Here is a 23,623-nt window from a genome sequence, read left to right on the forward strand (position 1 = left end):
ATATTCGAATATACATATTTTCCCCATATTCGAGGAATATTAAAATTTTGAATATTAATTTACCAGCCCTACACGCCACTGAGCCACTGTCACAGGCAGTGGCTCAGTGCAAAGGGCCAGCCAGGCCTGTACAGCCATCCACTAATCCCCCCCACTCTCTCTCTTCTCAACCGGAAGAATCACCCTGGCCTTCCCAGGGCGCGCGGACTAGAGGCCTCCCTTAGGGGTCGCACATCTTTAGTTACTAGTTACTTTGCGGATATAAATTATTACATTAACCACTTTAGCCCTATTTGATACCTACAGTAGTAATATAGCCGATCTACAAGCTCACAACGCGTCGCAACGCGTTGTGAGCTTATAGATCAGCTATTTTCAAACATTAGCACTTCTACTTTAGTTTTTTTTACATTTTGATACCAATACTTTTTGACTTTTACTCAAGTATTTTTTTAATTCCTGACTTATACTTGCAACAGAGTACTTCTACATTGCAGTATTGATACTTTTACTTAAGTAAAACATTTGAGTACTGTTTCCACCACTGATGCTGTGTGTGTAAGTACGGTACTCTGTAGTCCATACCATTGTAGCTAGCTACTAGCTAGAAAGGTGAGAGGAGAGAGTCATGTGTATTCCTCACTCTCCATATCATCCAGTCAAAAGGAGTGGCCCAGCTACACCGTAAACTCCCTGGGTGTTAATTTAACAAAGAATGTGCACCAAAATTGAACCAAATGGACTCATTAGGGTCTGTAACTCAGAGTCTAGTAAGTGGAACCCCAAAACCGGTAAGGGGGCATTCATACACTCTCAGAGTCAAATTTACACTGGGGATTTTAATGTGTACACAGGCCTGGCCTCTTAATCCCGCTCATGTGGTGACATGATAGAGGCATGGATTAAAAGCCAGCTCACTCAGCCCCTCAGCCAGCTATCCGTTCATGCTGCCTGATTCCACGGTTGCAGTTGCACCATTAATGATTTCGGTTTCCCTGGGTCATAAATCATGCAAGACTGGCTTATCGGAAACGTTGAATGATCTTTCATTTCCAAGCCTGTAATTCAGCACGTTGAAATGACCTTCAGAGATATAAAAACAAGGTATGTAGTATCTAATATATATTTAAAACAAAATAAACATCCAATTCATTTCCCTCACTTTTATAACCGATAATAATAATAATAATCATCATCACCACCATGACCAACAACTACGGTCGCAATGTGTACAGATTATTTCAGATTATATGAGGATTAGCATTTTAGCCATGACCCTGTGGCCCTGCTCACGGCTTCAACTTCCTTTGCTGGGACAGAGGGCAATGGCAGGGCTCACGCAGCACGACACACTCAAGCCACGGTCTTCTATAGAAAACGCACCGGAGGCCCTGGCAGTGCCCCCGATGCATGCTGGTTCTATAAATAGGGCCGATGTTCGACTCCCATGTTCCGGGGGAATGCGCTGAACCAGTTGATCAAGCAAATACACACTGACAATGGAGAGTAATCTAATCACAGTAATGGACAACAACACACACCACAGATTTTGTACTGTATGTGATGTGAGTGATTTGGTGCATTATTCATTCAGGCTTTCCTCTCTTTGTGCAATTTGCTAACAAGAAATGTCAAAGCGAACAGTGGATAGGTGACCATCCACGCCTCTATGATTATGATGATTCAAATCCATTATCCAATAGGAGTGTAATCACATAATCAGCCTGCCTCAAGCTTAAATGATCCATTTTAATCAGATTGAAAGGGACCACAACAGGTTTTGGTATATCCACTTATCTCATGTCATTTTCATTATGCATTATGCAATGCATTTAAACGGTTAATCTGCCCTCTACAGCACTGGTTCTCAGCAAAATACAGAATCGAGCTTGTAGATCTGCTATTTTTGAAACATCTTGAAGAAATGCGATTTTTTCTTTTTCTTATATTTTTGAAACATTTTAACAACACAAACCTTGTGTGGGGGGCCAAATACAGTACATATTACTTTGGGGGTCCTCGACATGAAATTGTTTGAGAACGGCCGCTGCTCTAAAGAATTTCAGAAACCTCTCACTGATTTGGTGGCGGTCCTGTAGGCAAACGTGGTCTCCTGGATGAGCCAGACGTGACAGTCGCCGTCAGGCTGACGACGAGGTCCTCCCCTGACCCCCCGACGCGGTCCGTGCCGTGGGCCCGGTTCGTCCGTCCTCAGACTGCCTTCCACATCAACGCTCCGAGACAGAGGCACGGAGAGACATCTGCTCTGTGCGGCTGCCGCTGTGCTACGCTCCATTCTCTTCGACCGGGGCCCTCTCCAGCTTCTCTCCTAAGAACAGCTGCTAGGATGGGGTCTTTCAAGTCAAACCCCACTTGGCTCTTGGGGGGCTACCCCCCCCCCTCGCCCTTCTCACTCGGTAAGGTTGGGCAAAAGTCGTTTTGAGTCCCAGTGCATACAACTCCACACCGGTATTGTACAAAAAAGGCTCAATTACAAGCCCACACACACACACACACACACACACACACACACACACACGTAAGCACTTTGGTTATACACAAACCACCAAACTCATCCTCTCAGTATTGGACTAATTAAAGAGGCACTCTAATTAGTCAGTAATTGTGTTGACATTGACTTTTTAACCCATTAAAACCGGGAACGCATCCGTGTAAACACTTTAACCATTATTTTACACTTTGGCTATTCAAAAATAGCAGATCCACAAGCTCGTAGCGCGGCACCGAGTGCCGCGCTATGAGCTTGTAGATCTTCTATTTTCTTTTATCGTGCATAGTTCGTGAACATTTTTGAATATATAACATATTTTTAAAGCAAACATTTTTAACTCAAATCTTTGCTTCTGCGGGGGGGGGTCCCTGGAACAACATGTTTTGAGATGGGGGTCCGTGGCCAAATACGTATAATTTTGTAAAAAAAACAATTGTACATTTTTAGAATCCCCAGAAGCAAAGATTTGAGTTACAGATGTTCGCTTTATAAAAAAAAGATGCATTCAAAGATGTGCACACATTTTCATGATTTAAAAAAAAAAAGGCAGATATACAAGCTCATAGCTATGAGCTTGTATATCTGCCGGGTCTTTCCCGGTCTTAATGGGTTAAAGCCGGCCAAAGTCATACTTATCCCATATCTAAATATATTTCCTGAATCTGAACACCTATCTTTGATTACAAAAAAATATTCTACCACAATAAATCAAAGTATCAACTATTCATAACAACAGATCTGTATCAACGGCTGCGGCTGGCAGCCTCATCTAAGAAGCCCTTATCTAAACTTGCGGTCTCCTTGAACCTTGGACAACCATATCCTGACCATCAGAACCTTCTGAAAGACAAAAAGAAAATACGATAAGATGCCTTTGGGAGGCACCCAAGTAGTTTGAGCACCTTCACGGCCAAGTAATGGTCGGGTTAAGTCAGGTTGATCATATCCACCACCAGTGGTGGAAAGTGACTAAGTACATTTACTCAAGTACTGTACTTTTGAGGTATTTGTACTTTACTTGAGTATTTCCAATTTCCAATACTTTTACTTCTACTCGGATCCAAATATTGTACTTTTTACTCCACTACATTTATTTGAAAACTTTAGTTACTAGTTACTTTGAAGATTATCATTACAAAACCTACACTAACCACTTCAGCTCTGTATACATTTTGGCCATTTGAAAATAGCCGATCTACAAGCTCACAATGCGACGTGTTGTGAACTTGTAGATCAGCTATTTTCAAACGATTTGAAAACTTGAAATGGGGCATTCTGCATAATGAGTACTTTTACTGTTGGTACTTTAAGTACATTTTGATGCCAATACTCTTGTATTTTTAATCAAGTACATTTTGAATTCGGGACTTTTACTTGTTACAGAGTATTTATCTACATTGCATGCAGTATTGATACTTTTACTTAAGTAAAGCAATCGAGTACTTTTTCCCACCACTGTCCACCGCTAAGGCCAGGGGACTACCTCTGAAATCCCCAAATCCGTGGAGGGTAGAAACTCCCTTTCTTAAGTGCCTGTTGGGGTCATGGGTGGAGAGAGTCTACAGTAAACTAAGCATGTCAAAGCTAGGTAGCAGAGCTGGAACAGCGTTAGAGGTTACCAATTACTATTATGGCTGAGGTTAGATCATTCAGTCCCACACACACACACACACACACACTTTTACCAGACTGGCCAGGGTTATAGGGCTTTTCACAGAACGTATTTTAAGCATCTAAGCAAACAAAAGGATAACTTTAAACACTACGGTGAGGTGAAACAGAGGGCAAGGACATGAATTAAGATACGGAGCTGTCAGCTAGTCCAGGGGTCCTTCACCCATTAAGAACGGGAACGCATCTGTGTCATTTACAGATTTCTTTGGCTAGTCAAAAATAGCAGATATACAAGCTCATAGCGCGGCACCGAGTGCCATGCTATGAGCTTAGATCTGGCAATCGTTCACTAATCGTTATCGAGGCAAAGGCTCGAAGTAACCGTAATATTGACTTGAAGTCATCCCGCCCAGCCCTATACTGCTACAACTAGTGAACATTCACAGTCTATTTTGATATTTTTGAAGCCAAATGAGTAAAAAATAATCATAATCAGTTAATAACCACTTTAAACCTATATAAATTGGTTATTTGAAAATAGCCGATCTACAAGCTCACAACGCAGAGATGCGATGTGAGCTTTTAGATGTGGTATTTTCAACAAAATAATATATGGTGATATATATTATTGACCACTTTTTGTTTGAAACATTTAACACAAATTTTGTATGGGGGTCCCTGGGAGAACACATTTTCAGATGGGGGTCTGCGGCCAAATACATATTAATAATTGGGGGTTGGGGGGGGGGGGTCCTTGACCTGAAAATGTTTGAGAACCACACTGTGCTGAGGACTTGTCTTAGCCTTGGATCAAGACTAGTCTATCATAGATGTATTTAATCCATTTTGACATTTGCATATCTATGATACGAAAGTAAACGTCAGACTCGATAAGATCAAATGACATCTACGATAGTCTTGATCCAAGGCTAGACGTGTCTCTTGTCACGGATGCGCCTTTCTTTCTCCTTCCTTGCACGTCCTGATACATGTGATCTGAAGCCATGACAAACACACAAAGAAAAGAAGCTTCCTAAACCAGTGGTTCTCAAACTTTCTCTTGTCAAGGACCCCCCACATTGACACTTATTAGCCCGCGGACAAAGCTATGCCAGGGACCCCCATAAGAGAATATTTTTTTACGGCTCTAGCGTGATCCTCAACCATTTTAATTTCAAGGACCCCCAAGTTTGACACGCATTAGGCTCCGGACCCCCATTAAATCACATTTCTATCTCTGGGACCCCAGTTTAAATTGTAAAATCAACGTTAATTTAACTCTGTGAGTGTACAAAATGGACCATTTGTACACTGTCAGAGTTACAAACCCATAAGGGTCCATTTGGTTCCATTTGTACACAACTCAGAGAGTTACAGACGCGTAAGGGTCCATTTGGTTCCATTTGTACACAACTCAGAGTTTGGTTCCATTTGTACGCTCCCAGAGTTATAGACCCGTAAGGGTCCATTTGGTTGGTAAGTATCCATCATTTAGCTGGGGGGACCCCCTGGAACTCCCTCATTGAGAGCCAATGTCCTCAACAGAGTGAATGGACCTAAAATCACTCCATCAACCCCCTGTCTGTCAGTCACACGGTGACAGACAGTGTGGCTGAGTGACAGCTCTGAGAAGAGGTCGCTGCCAACGTGGACACAGTGTGTAGTGTGTGCGTGTGCGTGTGCGTGTGTGTGTGTGTGAGAGAGAGACACAGTGGCACCAAAACACACTCAGCACCTCTGACAGGACAAGAAGAGCACCGTGTTGTTGTAGATGCCCCCCCCCCTTTAGAATTAATGTGCCAGTTGCATGTTGTGTTCGAACAATACACAGTAAGAATCATAATGGAACCTTAACCTAAGCTAATGGAGCCGTTCGTTTTGTTAAAATGAACAGTAGCCTAACAACCTAGTGAGAAACACACACTGAGACACACGCGCACACACACACACACACACACACACACACACACACACACACACACACACACACACACACACACACACACACAGAGCTGAATCAGCTTTAGCCTCAGTTAGCCTGTCTGCTGCTGCTAGCATGTTAAGGTTGAACACAATGCGAGAGCTTCAGATGTTGCCATGTCGGCTTGTTATAAGCCACTTTGGGCTTGTTTTTCCTATGAAGTTCTTTGACAATAATTGGTTGTTGTTTGTTTGGCTTGTTTCTAAAGTGTAGTAAAAAGCATGTTAAAGTGTACGTGGGCTCGTTTCCTAATGTTGTTTAAACCAGTGGTTCTTCAAATATTTTCATGTCCCCCCAGATGAATATGTATTTGTCTGCAGACTGAGAATATGTTGTGCCCAGGGACCCCGTGTATCAGATTTGTTAAAATATTCCACATTTCCCCCCCAAGATTCTTTTGAAAATACTAGCAGATCTAAGCAGGTCTACAATAGCAGATAGATAGGCTCACAACATCTGCCATTTTCAAATAGCTAAATGTATGTATATAGGTTCAAAGTGCTCATGTGGCCTATTACAGTTGCTTCTTTTGGGCTTGTTTTCCAGTGGTGTAAAGCAACTAAGGACATTTACTCAAGTACTGTACTTAAGTAAAATGTTGAGGTATTTTTTTACTTTACTGGAGTATTTCCAATTTCAGTACTTTTACTTCTACTCCACTACATCTCAGAAGCAAATATTGTACTTTTACTCCACTAGAATTATTTGAAAACTTTAGTTACTAGTTACTTTGTAGATGTTTTATAACAAAACACACATTAACCACTTCAGCCCTGTATACCTTTCGGCCATTTGAAAATAGCAGATCTACAAGCTCACAATGTGTTTCAAGAGATGTTTAAAACACGTTTGAAACATTCTGCATGATGAGCACTTTCTACTTTTGTACTTTAAGTATATTTTGATACCAATACTTTTGTACTTTTACTCAAGTCAATTTTGACTTTTATTTGAGACGGAGTATTTCCATATTGCAGTATTGATACTTCTACCTAAGTAAGAAATGTGAGTACTTTTTTTCCAGCACTGTTGTTTTCCTAGACCCGGTTTGCTCGTTTCTCCCACGAAACATGGCAACACCATGCGAGTCAGAGCCTCTTCTTCCATTGCAGTATCGGCCGCTTAGCTTTGATTCCCAAACAAAACAAGCAGCAACAGGAGGAGATAGAAGCCAAACAACAACAACGGTTATCTTTACCTTTTTCATCCGCGGGGCTTCGGCCACGGTGCCGTCCCGGTTGACGAAAGCCTCTCCTCCGCCTCCTCCTCCTCCGTTCTGTTGCTGCGGCTCCGGCCGCTGCTTCAGAGCCGACGCCTGGGGCATCTTGCCCGGGTTGGTCGGGGTGAGGAAGCCGCTGCTCGGTGCTGGGTCCTCGCCTCCTTTGACCGAGGAGGAGGAGGAGAAGGGCTCCACGGGGCTGGTGGTGGTCGTCGTAGCGGGAGAAGGAGAAGAGCCGACCTCGTGTTGCTGCTGCTGCTGCGGCGGCTCGTTCTTGCTCTTCATGGCCGGGTTTGGGGTTTTGTCCTCCGGGCTGCTGGGTGTCACCACCGGGGAACCAGCGGCCACCATGCCGGGCACGTCTTTCAGCTCGACCTCGGCCATTTTCGCTGCCACAACCTGGACTGACATGGTCGCTGCGGTTTCACAAAGTCCTGTTTTCCCCCACACACACACACCAACCAACCAACCAACCTGAACCAACACACACACACTCTCTCTCTGACTCACACACACATACAACACACACTCTCTGAGATAACGAGCCAAGCGGATGTGGAGTGGGGAGAGGGACTGGTGCTGCGAACGCGCGTTGCATTGTGGTCGTTGTAGTTTTCCACTTGTTTCTCAACCTGAAACCAGCAGTGGAAGAAGTACTAGTCTATATATATATATATATATGTATATGTATATATATATGTATATATATATATATGTATACATAAAAGTCCTGCATTCAACATTTTACTTACGTCAAAGTACTAAAATAGTACAAAATGTATACGTAAGTGCCAAAGTAAAAGCAGTAGCACAATATTTTTTTCAAGAAGTTGTCATCATCATCATCATCATCATCATCATCATTGTGGGGTCGCTTTAGCGATCATTGTGTTATTATTATTATTATTATTACTCTCCGCAGGAGAGTTTTGTTTTCACTTTCTAAATATGACACACCGATTGGTCAAGCCTCACGTGACACGTGACAATACGGTGAAATACTGTATAAATACATGGCATCACTTTGACAGTGACTGTGCCACTGTCAAAGTGAGGTAAGACAGGAACCATCACGAAATGGCTGCATGGCTGATACATAATTGGCAGATAGGACAGATAGGACACTTATATAGACAGGAGGGATATGACACTTACACAGACGGATAGGACACTTACAGTACACAGACAGGACGGATAGGACACTTATACAGACAGGACGGATAGGACACTTATACAGACAGGACGGATAGGACACTTATACAGACAGGACGGATAGAACACTTACACAGACAGGACGGATAGGACACTTACACAGACAGGACGGATAGGACACTTACAGTATACAGACAGGACGGATAGGACACTTACAGTATACAGACAGGACGGATAGGACACTTACAGTATACAGACAGGACGGATAGGACACTTATACAGACAGGAGGGATAGGACACTTACACAGACAGGAGGGATAGGACACTTACATAGACAGGACGGATAGGACACTTATACAGACAAGACGGATAGGACACTTATACAGACAGGACGGATCGGACACTTATACTTATGGATAGGACAGTTAGAACATAAGAATTAGAACATTCCCAACATTCCCAACACAAGTCTGGTAAGAGTGAGGTAAGACAGGAACAATCACGAAATGGTTGAGAAATGGCGGATACTGTAAAAATTGGATAGGACACTTACACAGACAGGACGGATAGGACACTTACATAGACAGGACGGATAGGACACTTATACAGACAGGAGGGATAGGACACTTATACAGACAGGACGGATAGGACACTTATACAGATAGAACATTCCCAACATTCCCAACAGCGGAGAGTTGTGCTCCGAGGAGCACTTTTTCTAGTTATTATTTGTATCATTCCTCCTGTTTTTTGGGTCATTTCAATGGAGAAATGCCATTTAGTGACGTCATAATGCATAATGCCATTCTAGTCATAATGCATAATGCCATTCTAGTGACGTCATAATACTGATGTCATTGTATTATGACCCTACTATAACACTACAATACTCAATACCAGCAACATTCTTAGCGATCCCACACTGTTTCTTCAGGAACAGTACTTTCTAGTTATTGTCTCCGCCAGTATGGTGGAGACTGGAGAGTATGTTTTCGTCTCCGTCCATCCGTGTGTGTGTCCGTCTCAGCCAAGCTAACATTGGTCTGGTCAAGCTTCACGTGACACGTGACAATATGTTGTCACCAATGCTTTGATTGGCTAGCGAGACGCATGATGAAATAAAAACCTATAAATATCACCACGCACTTCAAAAAATCATTTATATTTTTTGAAGTGAGCTTCCATCACTGTGATGACCACTGTTGTTTCTAAATATGAATGGGGTGTGATTTTTTGTCTCCGCCACCACGTGTCACTTGACCAAGCCAACGTTGGTCAAGTGACACGTGACAATATGTAATATAAATGGGTAAGACAGGATTAATCAGGAACAGTACTGGCGGAGACCTGTGCTCCGAGGAGCACATTTTCTAGTTATTATAATTATTATTATTATTATTATTATTATTATTATATTGTTAACATAAATACATGTTTGTGCTACCACACTGTCATGGTTTGTTGCTGTAAAGTAACATTTCATAACTAATTTGTTAACTTGATGGTTATTAATGTTTGCATCAAATGACATTGCTCTGCATTCAAGTGGTTGCTGGTATTTCACATTTTGCGTGAGATTGGGGTCAGTAGTAGAGGTCATACTAAATGTGAACTACATCGCCATCATGTGGAGACTTTTACTCAATGGTGTGTAGGTAGGTATCGAGGCAGATGGTCTCCCACCTTTAGAGCCTATGGTCTGCCTGACGTTTCTTCCAGTTAAGGGGGGGGTTTTCGTTGCCACTTGCCACTGTCACAAAATTGCGTGCTCAGGGTGGGACTGTCGGGTCTCTGCTCTATACATGTAAAGTGTCTTGAGACAACTTGTTGTGATTTGACACTTTAATGAAATTGAATTGAATTGAATTGAATTGAATGATAAGCTCCAGGATTTCAGTACCATATTCTGATAGTGATCATTACTATAGACCAGTGGTCTATAATGAGCTTGTAGATCTGCTATTTTCGGCTAATGTTGAAGACCCCTGTATAGCAATGATTACTATCGGAATATGGTAGCTACTGAAATCCTGGAGCTTGTAGTGCACACCATTGAGTAAAAGTCTCCACATGATGGCCATGTAGTTCACATTTAGTGGGGCCTAGGGGTCCCAGACCCCCTGTTGAAGACCCCTGCTATAGAGTCTATAGCAATGACACACTATTAGTGTAGTGTGATTGGTCAGTAACAAGGGTCTCCCGGTCCCTCCAGATCTTTAATAAACAGAAGATACATTTTCACCGGTTGACAATCTTCAGCCAATCAGGAGAGAGTACCCATTTATCAGCTTCAATTTTATAGTGTTCCATTTCCAATGTTGTCTGCTCATTTCTGTGTGTCATCTCTTCACTTGTTTACCCTGCGTCCTGTATGACTTCTTTCTCCTTATTGGATAAAATTGGTATCCTGTCCTGAAAATGCACTTCCTTGTTAATAAAGAGCCGGAGAGACAGGGAGACTCCTTTTATACCACTTACCGAACAAACACTCTATAGCAATGAGTACTATCAGAATATAGAGCTATTTAACACTGTTACTAAACAAACACTCTATAGCAATGAGTACTACTGTATCTAGAGCTATCTAACACAATTTTAACCAAAAACAAAAACACTTACCCTACCTTTAACAAAACTGGGACAAAATCCCAGTTAACAGCATGGCTGGCATTCGGATGTCTGACATAATGACATCATAGTGGTGAAGATTATCATAATCTGTCTATAAACATGCCAAATGTTTGCTCAAGAATAAGGTGGTATATATATAGTCTACTTATTGACTGGGTCCCCCAGGTTGCGTGTGTGGTAAATGGTGCATTTATATAGTGCTTTACATAGATTGTGCATTACATTCACCCATTCACACACCGATGGCGGAGGAAACATGCAAGGCACCAACCTACTCATCGGGAGCAATTAGGGGTACACTAATATATATATATATATATATATATATATATATATATATATATATATATATATATATATATATATATATATATATATATATATATATATATATATATATATATATATATATATATATATACAGTATATATATGTATATATATATATATATATATATATATATATATATATACACACACACACACACACACACACACACACACACACACACACACACACACACACACACACACACACACATACATATATATATATATATATATATATACACTGACTATAGAAAAATATATATAGTCTGACCATAGAAAATTGATCTGAAGTCATGGCTGTTTTTATAGTGAGGTAGTGGATTGCATGTGTGATTCTAGTCTAGTTTTACTGCAGGGTGTGTTGGCATGACATCTTTGACTAAAACTGGTGTGTAATTATTGTATTTGAAGAAATAATGAATTCAATTACAATGATTTTCAACATCATAATGATGAAAGCATAAAGGAAGACTAGCATCATGAGCTCTATTCAGGGGAGGATTACAGAACTGGGTCTCGGCCCAGGGCCCCAAGAACCGAGGGGTCCCCTAAGTCAGAGCCTTTGTGTGAATTTTTGAGAAATAAAGAACTAATGACAGTTTATCAACTATTTGCATACTATTCTATGGTCTTACATCAGATGTTTATTTGAGAGATAAATATGCAGACCTCCCTGACACGCCAATCCCAATTTTATTGAAGGGCAACACTGACACCTAGAGGGAAGATTCAGCAACTCGTAGGTACTTTAAATAAATGTCATGGTTAGAACAGTATTATTTAGTGAAAATATTTTGAATCCATTCATGATACAATAAATTACAAGACATGGTCTTTTCGGCGCCTGTTTAATTAAAGAATTATTATTAAACACTTTTATAGGACCACCACTCACTTTGATAAAGGATCAGGATACCAATTTTATTATAGATAAATGTTCCCAGCAAGCACAATGACGTCATGATGACGTTATGATGACGTCCTCCGGTGACGTTCAGGACTAGGCCAGATCACAGCCCATAAGGGGATGATCTTTACGTCATTTACAGGACGTCATCACCGGGACATCATATGGATATTTTGACAGCAATTTTGGGTGATGACAAATGTGTTTAGATGACGTCCTGGAAGTGACGTTAAAATCATCCCCATATGGGCTGTGATCTGGCCAAGTCCTGACGAATGAAAACATCATCATGACGTCTTTGAGTGACGTTCACGACTAGGCCAGATCACGGCCCATGTGGGGATGATTTGGACGTCAACGTCATCGCCAGGACATCTTATGGACGGCTTCGTGGTGACCTCAAACAGATGCTCTTATGTCCAGTGTGGGTGATGTAAAAGCCGCTCAGATCAGTGGTGCCGGCGCCTGTTTAATTAAAGGACACAGTGTCCCCCCACTATTCAGTTTTTCTTTTTTGGGGCGGTGTAACCGCCCCCTATAAGTGAGTTTTGGACACTGACCAATCCTGCACCGTGATTGGCCAATAGTCTACAACGCAGTCTACAACCCTAACCCTTCCACAGTCAATGCAAATCTATACTTTTGCAAAGTCAGCCAATCACATTACAGCTAGTGTCATCGCCACCGCTGTAATGTGATTGGCTGACTTTGCAAATTCAGGACTGTGATTGGCTAGCGAAACACATGACACATGTGCAGCCCTATGAATAGCAGTATGGACTTAAAAAAAAGGTAATTTATCCTTTGTTTTAAAGTGAGTCATGTTGTGATGACCACACACCGCCCACTTCACACTGGGTGTGATTTTTTAAATAAATAAATAATAAAATCAGTCCAGTCCCCCGCACCTCGCGACCACCGCGAGCACGAGATGGGTCCCCCCACCGCCTTCCTTCTACCTTCCTTATTCCTAAATAAAGTGCTTATTTTTGTTTAAATGATATGTGTCATGGAAATGGAGTTCTTCTAATTCTCATTAGAGAAACCTTGATTTTCCCTTAAAACACGCGTTCATGTGTCCCTGATGTGTCCCCCCTGGTCATATTCCATTCCGGCGCCTCTGGCTCAGATGACGTCCTGGAAATTACGTCAAAATCATACCCATATGGGCTGTGATCTGGCCTGGCCTAGGCCTGAACACAACGTCGTCATCATGACTGTTAAGTTATGCTTAGTTCTGCAGCTTAACGTTGCATTCGGAGAAAGATACGGAGATATAATTCCATTTAGCCAAGCATGGCATATTTTATTAGAAGGGCTGCACTCATCAGTCTCACGGTGCAGACACGAGAACTGGTCCAAACACAGGTGGTAATCATATAAACGTGATTAGCTATAGGAGGCAGGCATGCATTCTATACCTTGTCCCTTGACGCCTCACTGTGGCACAAGCATAACATTGCACATCATGTATAGAATTGATTGATTGATGTACTTGATTTAGTTAGACATGAGAACAACAGTACATGGAAGTACAAATTCACAATACGAGGTCTACTAAACTGGAAGACTCATTAAAGCATTAATGATTTAAACAAATGAGAACACAGTATTGCATACAAATGAGGACATATATCCCATCAAATCTTAACACCCCCACTTGTACTCAGGTTGTTGTAATCTTAACAAAAACAAAACAAAAACATACAGAGTGAATGTGAACCCCTCTTACACATTTCAAACTCCAAAAATAACAGCACCAAACTTCTTCAGTTTCAATTTAGTTACAGGTTTCGTCATTATATCAGCCATAACCATATCATCTGTAGGACAATACATCAGAATGACTCTCCCCTCACTCACAGTGGATCTGATAAAGTGGTAATTTATGTCCACGTGCTTACTCCTCTGTCTGTTTACAGGGTTTTTGGCAAGAGCAATCGTTCCCTGATTGTCCTCGTGTACTACAGTTTGTGTGTACTTGTAGTTATCGATACCTTCTAGTAACTGTTCTAGATAAAGACACTCCTGAATGGTTGAAGCCAGTGCCATGTACTCCGCCTCACATGTTGAGAGCGCTACTGTGGGCTGTTTTCTAGTTTTCCAAGACACTAGAGAACTGTTATTACTAAGACTCACACAGTATCCTGTGGTACTGCGCCTGTCGCTGACATCAGACGCCCAGTCAGCATCACTGTAGGCCTGTATACCTAGCTTCTCACTGTTTCTTTTGAAACTTAACCCTTTCTCAGAAGTACCTTTGAGATATCTTAAAACATGTTTCATAGTAACCCACTGCTCTTCTGTAGGCTCAGCAAAATACTGTGATAACCTGCTTACCACAAAGCTTAAATCTGGTCTGGTACAAGTGGTTAGGTATATAAGGCTTCCTACAGCCTCCCTGTACATCCTGACATCATTCATTTTGATTGCATCCTCAGAATATTCTAGTTTCTGATCACAGGGCGTTTCTCTGGTTCTACAGTTTTCCATATTAAAACGCTGTAGTATCTTATTAGTGTACATCTCCTGTGACATAGTTACACATCCATCGGATTGGCTGAAATCGATACCCAGAAAATGTTTGAGTCTGCCTAGATCTTTCACTTTAAACTTTCCTGCAAGCATCTCTTTCACCTCTCTCAAAATGTTCTCATTGCTGGCTGCAATGATCAAGTCATCGACCCATATGATTATGATCACCTTTTTGTCTTTTGATTCTTTGGCATAAACACAGTGGTCGGCTGGATTTTGTGTGAACTCATTTTCAGTTAAACAATCATGCAAGACTCTATTCCAATTGCGCCCTGATTGTTTGAGACCATAAAGTGATTTTTCAAGCTTATACACTAGACCATCATATTTCTCTTCATAACCCTCTGGTGGATTGATGTATATATCATAGTCTATGGGAGCGTGTAAATACGCTGTTTTCACGTCCATCTGGTGTAGGAGCAGGTCCTCCTGCGCTGCTTTCTGTAACACCACCCTTACACTCGTCAGGTTTGCTGTGGGTGAAAACGTCTCCCCATCGTCTATTCCCATTACCTGGCTGTAACCCTTGGCCACAAACCGTGCTTTGTACTTGTCTCTTCCATCTACATCACTCTTGATAGAGTAAACCCATTTACCCCCCACTGTTTTCTTGCCCATTGGCAGGGTTGTTGTGGTAAATGTCTTGTTCTCATTTAATGAGTGGACCTCCTCATCCATGGCTTTTACCCACTGTTTTGAGTTAGCCGACCTCATAGCCTCCCCAAAAGTCTGTGGAACACCATATACTGCTCTGTAGCAGTAGTCTACTGTGGTATAAACTCCATCACTACCACTGTCTTCATCTACGAAGTCATCTAAGTGACTAGGTTTCCTCCAATCTCTAGTTGGATACCTCCTACTCTCAGGTTCATCACCTGTCACACTCTGTTGTGTTGGGTTATGATTATTAGGCCTCATAACTGCATCTGGACTAGCACTATGTGTACTTCTACTCCTTACACTTGGCTCTTGAGCATTCTCCGCTCTCCTATTGACCTCCTGCGTGGTCTCGCTAGTCCTAGGCTGTCTCATATGGTCATAGCCATCATTTGAGTCTGTCTCTCCTGTCTGTGTCTGTTTCTCTACAGCTACCCTGCTTACAAACTTCACTAGCCTGTGTTTTCGCACTTTATTTGTATCTGGATGATAAACCAAGTACGCCGGGCTGTTCTTGTCATATCCCACAAAACACCCCTGGTCACACCTGGAATCCAGTTTTCCCTTATCCTGTTTGTACGTGTAGCATATAGACCCAAATTTCTGCATTTTTGATACATTAGCCTTCTTGCCTGTCAGCAGCTGGTAAGGGGTCTGCCCTGTACGCCTGCTAAAGCATCTGTTGCGTACCACTGCTGCTGTTTGTATTGCATAGTGCCATAATTGTTTTGGTAGCTTGCTTTCAACAAGCATGCACCTACCCATCTCAAAAAGAGTACGCCAACCCCTCTCAGCGGTCCCGTTCTGGTGCGGGGAATACAGAGCTGACGTTTCATGTCTGATTTTGTTTTTCCTCATCAGTGTTTGAAAATCATTGCATATACTCGGTTCCGTTATCGGAATGTGGCCCCCGTGTCCACCATCAGGTGGCCCCCGTGTCCACCATCAGGCCCCTCTCCTGGATGCCGCTCGCCGGCAGCTGCTCCCCGTCCCTCATCTTGAACGCGAAGTCGCCACCGTCATCTGCTTCTGTGACTTTGCACGCGCCATCCCTTTTGTCCTTAATGTCTTTATCCTTACGCCTACATGTGGCGTCTTTGTGTGTGTCGCTTCTGCATCGACTACAGATTTGTCTTCTGTCGACATTCTTTCGCTCGGTGACCTTTTGTGCCACACTTGAAGCACACCATCTCTGTGTCTTCTTTGCACCGGTCACGTGCGTTTGTCTTTGCGGGTCGCCGCCCAGTTCTCCCCTGGGTCTTCATCACACTGTTGCCCGACTCAGCTGCGTTTGTCTTCTCTGTTTCTTCAAAACTTCGTAGCTTAGTCTTGAATTCAGCAAATGTGATGTTATCATTTGTATGTGCCACATGAATTGCGAATGGCTTAAAACTCACAGGCAGTCCTTTTAAGATCATAGCTACTAGTAGACCATCTCCCAACGTCTCACCTGCATTTCGCAGTGCTGTGATGGCCGTTTCTGCTCTGATGATGTAGTCCATAACACTTTCGTCGTCCGCTTTCTGGAGCGATGTAAGCATGGTGTACAGATTAATTATCCGGGGTTTTTCCTTCCCGGCATAATACTCTCTTAATATTTTTAGAGCCTTTCTTCCATCGTCGGCAGCATCCCTCATAATTAACGAGAGGCTCTTGTCGTCCAACAGTAGAATCATCCCGGCATACGCGTCGGCATTTTTCTTCACGTCTGCCGCTCTTTCAGCTTCAGTCCTCGGTTCTCCCAGGACCGTGTGTTTTAGTCCAATTAAATGAAAATGTCCCAACATTTTTGTCTCCCATATCTCATATTTGGTCTCATCTCCGTCGAACGCAAGTCGAGGCAACCTGCTTGTTCCTCGTTGATCCATGATGCTAGCTTGCTCTCCTTGCTAGCTTAGCAACCCGTTAGCACGCTGTTTGTTGCGCGACTACACGGTGGAAACCGACAAACTTTTCTTCCGAACGACTCCTGGGCCCATAACCTGGAGATATAATTCCATTTAGCCAAGCATGGCATATTTTATTAGAAGGGCTGCACTCATCAGTCTCACGGTGCAGACACCACTGAAGTGAACTGGTCCACACACAGGTGGTAATCATATAAACGTGATTAGCTATAGGAGGCAGGCATGCATTCTATACCTTGTCCCTTGACGCCTTACTGTAGCATTGCACATCATATAAAGAACACAGCATTGCATACAAATGAGGACATATATCCCATCAAATCTTAATAATGACGTCTTTCAGTGACGTTTACGAGTAGGCCAGATCACGGCCCATATGGGAATGATTTGGACATCATGGCCAGGACATCTTATGGGCGGCTATGGCGACCTCAAACAGACGTTTTTACGGCCAGTGTGGGTGACAAAAAAGCTGTTCAGATGACGTCCTGGAAATGGCGTCCCCATTTGGGCTGTGATCTGGCCTAGTCCTGAACGTCACCGAAGGACGTCATCACAACGTCATCATGACGTCTTTCAGCGACGTTCTCTAATAGGCCAAATCACGGCCCATATGGGGATGATTTGGAAGTCATCGCCAGGTCATCGTATGGACAGCTTTTTAGTGACCTAAAACAGACGGCCATGGGTGATTAAAAAGTCGCTTAGATGACATCAAAATCATCCCCATATGGGCTGTGGTCTGGCCTAGTCCTGAACGTCAGTGAAAGACGTCACCACAACGTTAATTGGCTTTGTGTCTCCTATTTAGTGCTGTTTAAACAAGAGGTAATTTACATAAAACACTAGCTATTGATTTGATTGCATGTAGCATAGTGTGGCACATCAACCTGCAAGTATCAAAGAGCAATGTATTGTAAAGGCCTGAGGTCTGGTTGACTGTAAAGAGCTATACCAACTCTCTATTGGATCAACCAACAACATGCCCATGCCAACACACACTATAAGTAGATATGGGAAAAGGTAAGAGGGAGTGACCCAACTGTCAATTATCATTATATATTGAAAAAATAATACACAGATTATAATTGTCCTCACATTTAATATAAACAATGAAGATATTTATATATATGAAGCTACCACTTCATATATATAAATACAAATATTTTTGTTTTGTTGTTTTTTTTCTGTGTAATTGACGCAAAGCTAAATATGTTTCTCTTCGTTCTGTTTCGTTTGTTTTGATAAGTAAGAAGACTTGTAGCATCGTTGACACTTGGTAATTAAAGAGGGTCATGTTTGCATGTTTGGAATTGTAACAGCTGAAATCAATAATATATCAGTATTCCGATATTAACCTGCGGGCCGCATTAAGTGAAGGTGGGGGCCGCATGTGGCCCCGGGCCGCCAGTTGCCCATGTATGGTATATGATCTGCCAGTCACCAGAGACCATGGGGTTGAATTGTAACATTTGCTTTATCCTTATTCAACAACAGTGTGTCTGTCAGAGGTACAACATAAATGCTTATAGAAACCTTATCATTGTACAGAAAATCTGCTCGTAAAAACATTTACAAAGGAAACGCATCTTACATCATTAGAGTTGGTATACAAATATTCAAAATTACTGTACAAAAACACAATTTGCAAGAAGAAAAACATATTTTGGCTCGTTTGTGCAAATAGAGCAAGAAAACGTAGAATAAAATATAGCCTATACAAAAAATATACCTGCAATAAGACATAGGCCATGTCCAGTACTGTCCTAAACACATCCCATAATAGTATAGTACAGTCTGGGTCTCATTTTTATTGTCCCATAGCTTTGTTCAGCAGAGCTTGGCTCACGCCATGACGTCCAACGCTTAAACAAAGGAGGCAACCTTCCTGGGACACATGCATTTATTTCCCCAGCCAATCAGAGTGCAGAGGGGCGGGCGCTTGTAGTCAAGCAAGCGCGTGCATCTCTGTTTGACAACTGTGTATCTATACATAGGCGCTGAAGTCTGTGATATATCAGAGTTAAAGTCTTCTTCAATATGTGTGAGTGTCGGCGGGCAGAGGGCAGAACCGGCACACTGAGGCTGGCGGATTGACGAACCAATAGGGAGGCTCCGCTAGCTCCGCGTGGCAGGCGAGGCTCCTCCCTTTTGTGAAAGTGCATGCGTGCGTCCAGACTGCAGCGGGACGGACGGTGTCGCTCTCTGAAGCAGTGGTTCTCAACCTTTTCAGGCCGTGACCCCCCAAAATAATCATATTTGAACTGGGGACCCCCCATTTTGTTTGACTTCGTTCCACAGATAAATATTGTGAAAATAGCAGATCTACAAGCTCACAACGTTGTGAGCTTTTGGTATCTTTCTTATATTATTTGACAATTTAGCCAATGGTTTATAGTATAGTTTGTTGATTACTTTTGATGCAGTAATGGTCTTTTTTCTTTTCTTTCTTTCTTTTTTGTAGAGGTATTAAAAAAAGTCTTAAAAGTCCTTATATTGTCGCTTCACTGTCATCTGGGGACCCCCCTAAAAATCATGTCCCGACCCACAGGTTGAGAACCACTGCTCTGAAGGATAAATACAAAGTAATACACACAGTAGAATACTTAATATGCTTGTCTCGTTATATATTTGTTGTTTTGTCTTCTGAGGTATCCCGGCCGTTAGCGTCCGTAGCGAAGATTTAAATTAGCCCCACCCCAAACCAAACGCCTACAACCCAGAGTAGGTGGGGCATAGACATGGCCCCACGTCCGTACAAGGGTGTCCAAGGGAGTGGGGTGTGGCTTAGGCCGGGCGAGGGGGCGTGGCTTGCTGCCACGCCCGTGGCCTTCCGTAGCTGGAAGTGGTGGACGAGGGCCGAGTAGGCGTCAGGATCGTAGGGAACGGACAGCGTCTCTCTCAGAACATCATGTCCAGGATATGACACCTGTCAATCAAATACAATAGTGATTCTCAACCTTTTTCATTTGAAGGGTACGATTTTCTTTTTAACTCATTCAGTGCCAGGCTTATTTCAAGCTTGTTGATCCCTGTGCCAGAATTAGGCTATTATTTTACCTTTTCAAGTGGTCACAGAGTGTTTGTCTTCAGTGTGATTGATTCCCTGATGGTTGCTAATCACTGAGGTGATTCAGGTGTGGTTTCACAAATGTCAACGTCAACAGGTCATTGTGACCGCGTTGACATTTGTTGTTTGATGTTTGAAAGTGGCATGTCTCACTCAGACATACAGTGTTTTTCAAAGGAAAATTTAGATTTTTTTCTCCGTTTATTTTTTAACATTGAAGTGGATGGAGCATTAACTTTTTGAAAATCGTTTTCACAGAGTTCCTTTGAGATTAAAAAAAAAAAAAAAAAAAAAAAAAAATATATATATATATATATATATATATATATATATATATATATATATGGGACCCCCAATCTACACTGTAAAATCCTCAGTGTTTCTTGAACTCTGAGTGTACAAATGGAAGCAAATGGACCCGTAGCGGTCAGATTTACGGACCGGTAAGAGTCCGTTTAGGCCCCTGGTGGTCCCCGGCCCAACGTTGAGAAACAGGGAAATGCAAAACTCTTTGATAACAGATATTTTTCATAAAATACATTTCACACAGTGTATAACAGTGTCGAAAATAAATCTACTATCAGCTTGGAGATCGGCTATATTCACAATATTTCATGACGTCTCTGAAATAGGGAAGCCAGGTTGAAAGTGGTTCAGGTCTGTCTGTGGAATGTATAGATACTGTATGTAACCAAGTATTAACAAGAGCTTGTGACCATATAATAAGTACACTCAGTCCACTGGAACACAGGCTCTTTTTTACATTCCCTGAAAAATAACCGTTTTGGACATACAAGGTTTCCGCCCCAACAGCGACAATGTATGTGCGTGCGTGCGTGCGTGCGTGCGTGTGTGTTACCCTGAAGGTGTAGCTTCCTGGTAGAAGTAATCTGTAATATTCTCCTCTGCTGTCGGTTTTAAATGGAAACAGGTTGTTTCTGCCCAGAACCTCAACAACAGCGCCCTCTAAAGGAAGACCTGACCACGACAATACACGACCCTTCACTCCTAGACAGGGAGAGAGACGCAGAATGGTCATATACGTCCTACACACACACACACACACACACACACACACACACACACACACACACACACACACATACACATACACACACACACACACACACACACACACACACACACACACACACACACACACACACACACACACACACATTGGCAAGATTGCTAGAATAGTTTCAGAAGTTACTATATATCCAACCATGTAGCCTAATCATAGTTCATCATACACTAGTAGTTTATTCAGAGCTTTAATGTAGAAATGGCATTCTAACAACCAAAGGTGGACATAACTTTGGTTGCTGTTGAACAAAGAGTTGTTTGAACAATCATTATCTATGTTATGCCATGTTATCTATGTTATGCCTATTCCGGGGGGAACATTTGCAGGAAATATTAAACCTACAAACTCACAACGCCTCTCAGAGCCCACTGACTCACCCACTCTTGGTTGGTCCTGCATACGTACATTTAGTTAACCAGTTACGCGCTCTCAGGACTGTTTGATGCTTGAGATTACGCGTGTCTCCACTGCGTTTGTAAAGTCTACTTTCAAGCTTTGTGCCCTGCATACCTGGAACACTTTATAGGGTTTGCTTAAGTACAGCTCTCTTGTTCCCTATAGGTCACTTTCAGTCGCATATATCACTTTGGTCAATCTAAATTGCACCTGTTTTAATTGATGTTGATAAATCATGTGATGTAATTTTCTTTTTTTTATTATTTATGTAATTTTCTTCTTTTCTTCTTTTTTTATATTGTTTGTGCTGTTCTCAGACTTGTAATCTTATATTCAGAACAATCTGCTTTCTCACCCGTCAAGTAAGGTTATCAGCCTTTTCTTTTCTTGTATCTTTTTTTGGGGCGGTGTAGCCGCCCCCTATAAGTGGGTTTTGGACACCGACCAAAAGATTTATGTACCCCCTAACGCTTCCATTGTTAATGCAAATCGATACTTTTTTCATATCAGCCAATCACATTACAGCTAGTGTCATCACCACTAAGTGTAATGTGATTGGCTGACTTTGCAAATTCAGGACTGTGATTGGCTAGCGAAACACATGACACATGTGCAGCCCTATGAATAGCAGTAAGGACTTTAAAAAAAGTAATTATACTTTTTTTAAAGTGAGTCATGTCGTGATGACCACACACCACCTACTTGGGTGTCACAACAGTGACATAGTGCTCCAATTTCACATCCTGATTGGCTAATCTAAAACCATTTTGATGTGAGAGTAGTATATTTAACTGAGATGTTGTGTATTTCATGAGATCAGTGAAAAAGAATCGCAAAATCACTATGGTTAAAATAAGGAAAGTAAAAACCGAAACAAAGACAATGGCAAGTCTTCCTAGAACTGGCCTTGTGAGACCCAAGTGTATATCACAAGAGCTTAAACACAGAATTATGACAAAGCACAGATCTGGTCAAGGTTCCAGAGAAATTTCAGCTGAATTTAAGATTTCTAAAAATACAGTGGCCTATATAATCCAACAATGGAAGAGACGAAGCTTCGTGGGAAACGTAAAGAAGAATCCAAAAATTGCTTTAGCTGAAATGTGAATAGCAGTATGGACTTAAAAAAAAGTAATTTATACTTTTTTTTAAGTGAGTCATGTTGTGATGACCACACACCGCCCACTTGTGGTCAAGAAGTGAAGCTTGGTCTCCACCACTGATTTGTCAAGAAATGATGTAAATGCCCTGATTATAGTAGTAGTGTTAGGAGGGTCTAATGCTAGTCTTTTGGACATCAGGACCAGTTGACTGAGAGGACTCTATTCTATGTTGATCTTTTGGCTTGCTCTGAGGGATGTGTAAGGATAGGATTCGGGATCACTCATTTTAGGTTCTCTCTCTCTCTCTCTCTCTCTCTCTCTCTCTCTCTCTCTCTCTGTTGTTATTTCATGGTCTGCTGCCTCATCAGATAGATTTTATCATTGGAAAAGAAGTGCTACTTATTCTCTCTCTCTCTCTCTCTCTCTCTCTCTCTCTCTCTCTCTCTCTCTCTCTCTCTCTCTCTCTCTCTCTCTCTCTCTCTCTCTCTCTCTCTCTCTCTCTCTCTCTCTCTCTCTCTCTGTC

At 42.1% G+C, this 23,623-nt stretch overlaps 2 protein-coding genes across 4 annotated transcripts in view; both read right to left on the minus strand.

Annotated features, from left to right (window-relative positions):
* The window catches only part of ahcyl2b (adenosylhomocysteinase like 2b), an 82,700-nt gene extending 74,851 nt beyond the window's left edge, over nucleotides 1-7,849 (minus strand). For both annotated transcript variants that reach the window (XM_084049356.1, XM_084049355.1), the window contains exon 1: nucleotides 7,306-7,849. In XM_084049356.1, the coding sequence (XP_083905482.1) occupies nucleotides 7,306-7,737 (432 nt within the window). In that variant the 5' untranslated portion in view covers nucleotides 7,738-7,849. The remainder of the gene's footprint in view (nucleotides 1-7,305) is intronic.
* An 11,105-nt stretch (nucleotides 7,850-18,954) lies between these two features.
* The window catches only part of cpm (carboxypeptidase M), a 31,365-nt gene continuing 26,696 nt past the window's right edge, over nucleotides 18,955-23,623 (minus strand). The window contains exons 9-10 of one of the 2 annotated variants that reach the window (XM_084049845.1): nucleotides 21,374-21,522; nucleotides 18,955-20,373 (exon numbers count right to left, since the gene is read on the minus strand). In XM_084049845.1, coding sequence (XP_083905971.1) covers nucleotides 20,128-20,373; nucleotides 21,374-21,522 — 395 coding nt within the window. In that variant the 3' untranslated portion in view covers nucleotides 18,955-20,127. The remainder of the gene's footprint in view (nucleotides 20,374-21,373; nucleotides 21,523-23,623) is intronic. The other variant, XM_084049846.1, reaches the window with a different exon arrangement.

The sequence above is a fragment of the Gymnoscopelus microlampas genome, assembly GCF_963454915.1.
Source record: "Gymnoscopelus microlampas genome assembly, chromosome: 23".
Classification (NCBI taxonomy): domain Eukaryota; kingdom Metazoa; phylum Chordata; class Actinopteri; order Myctophiformes; family Myctophidae; genus Gymnoscopelus; species Gymnoscopelus microlampas.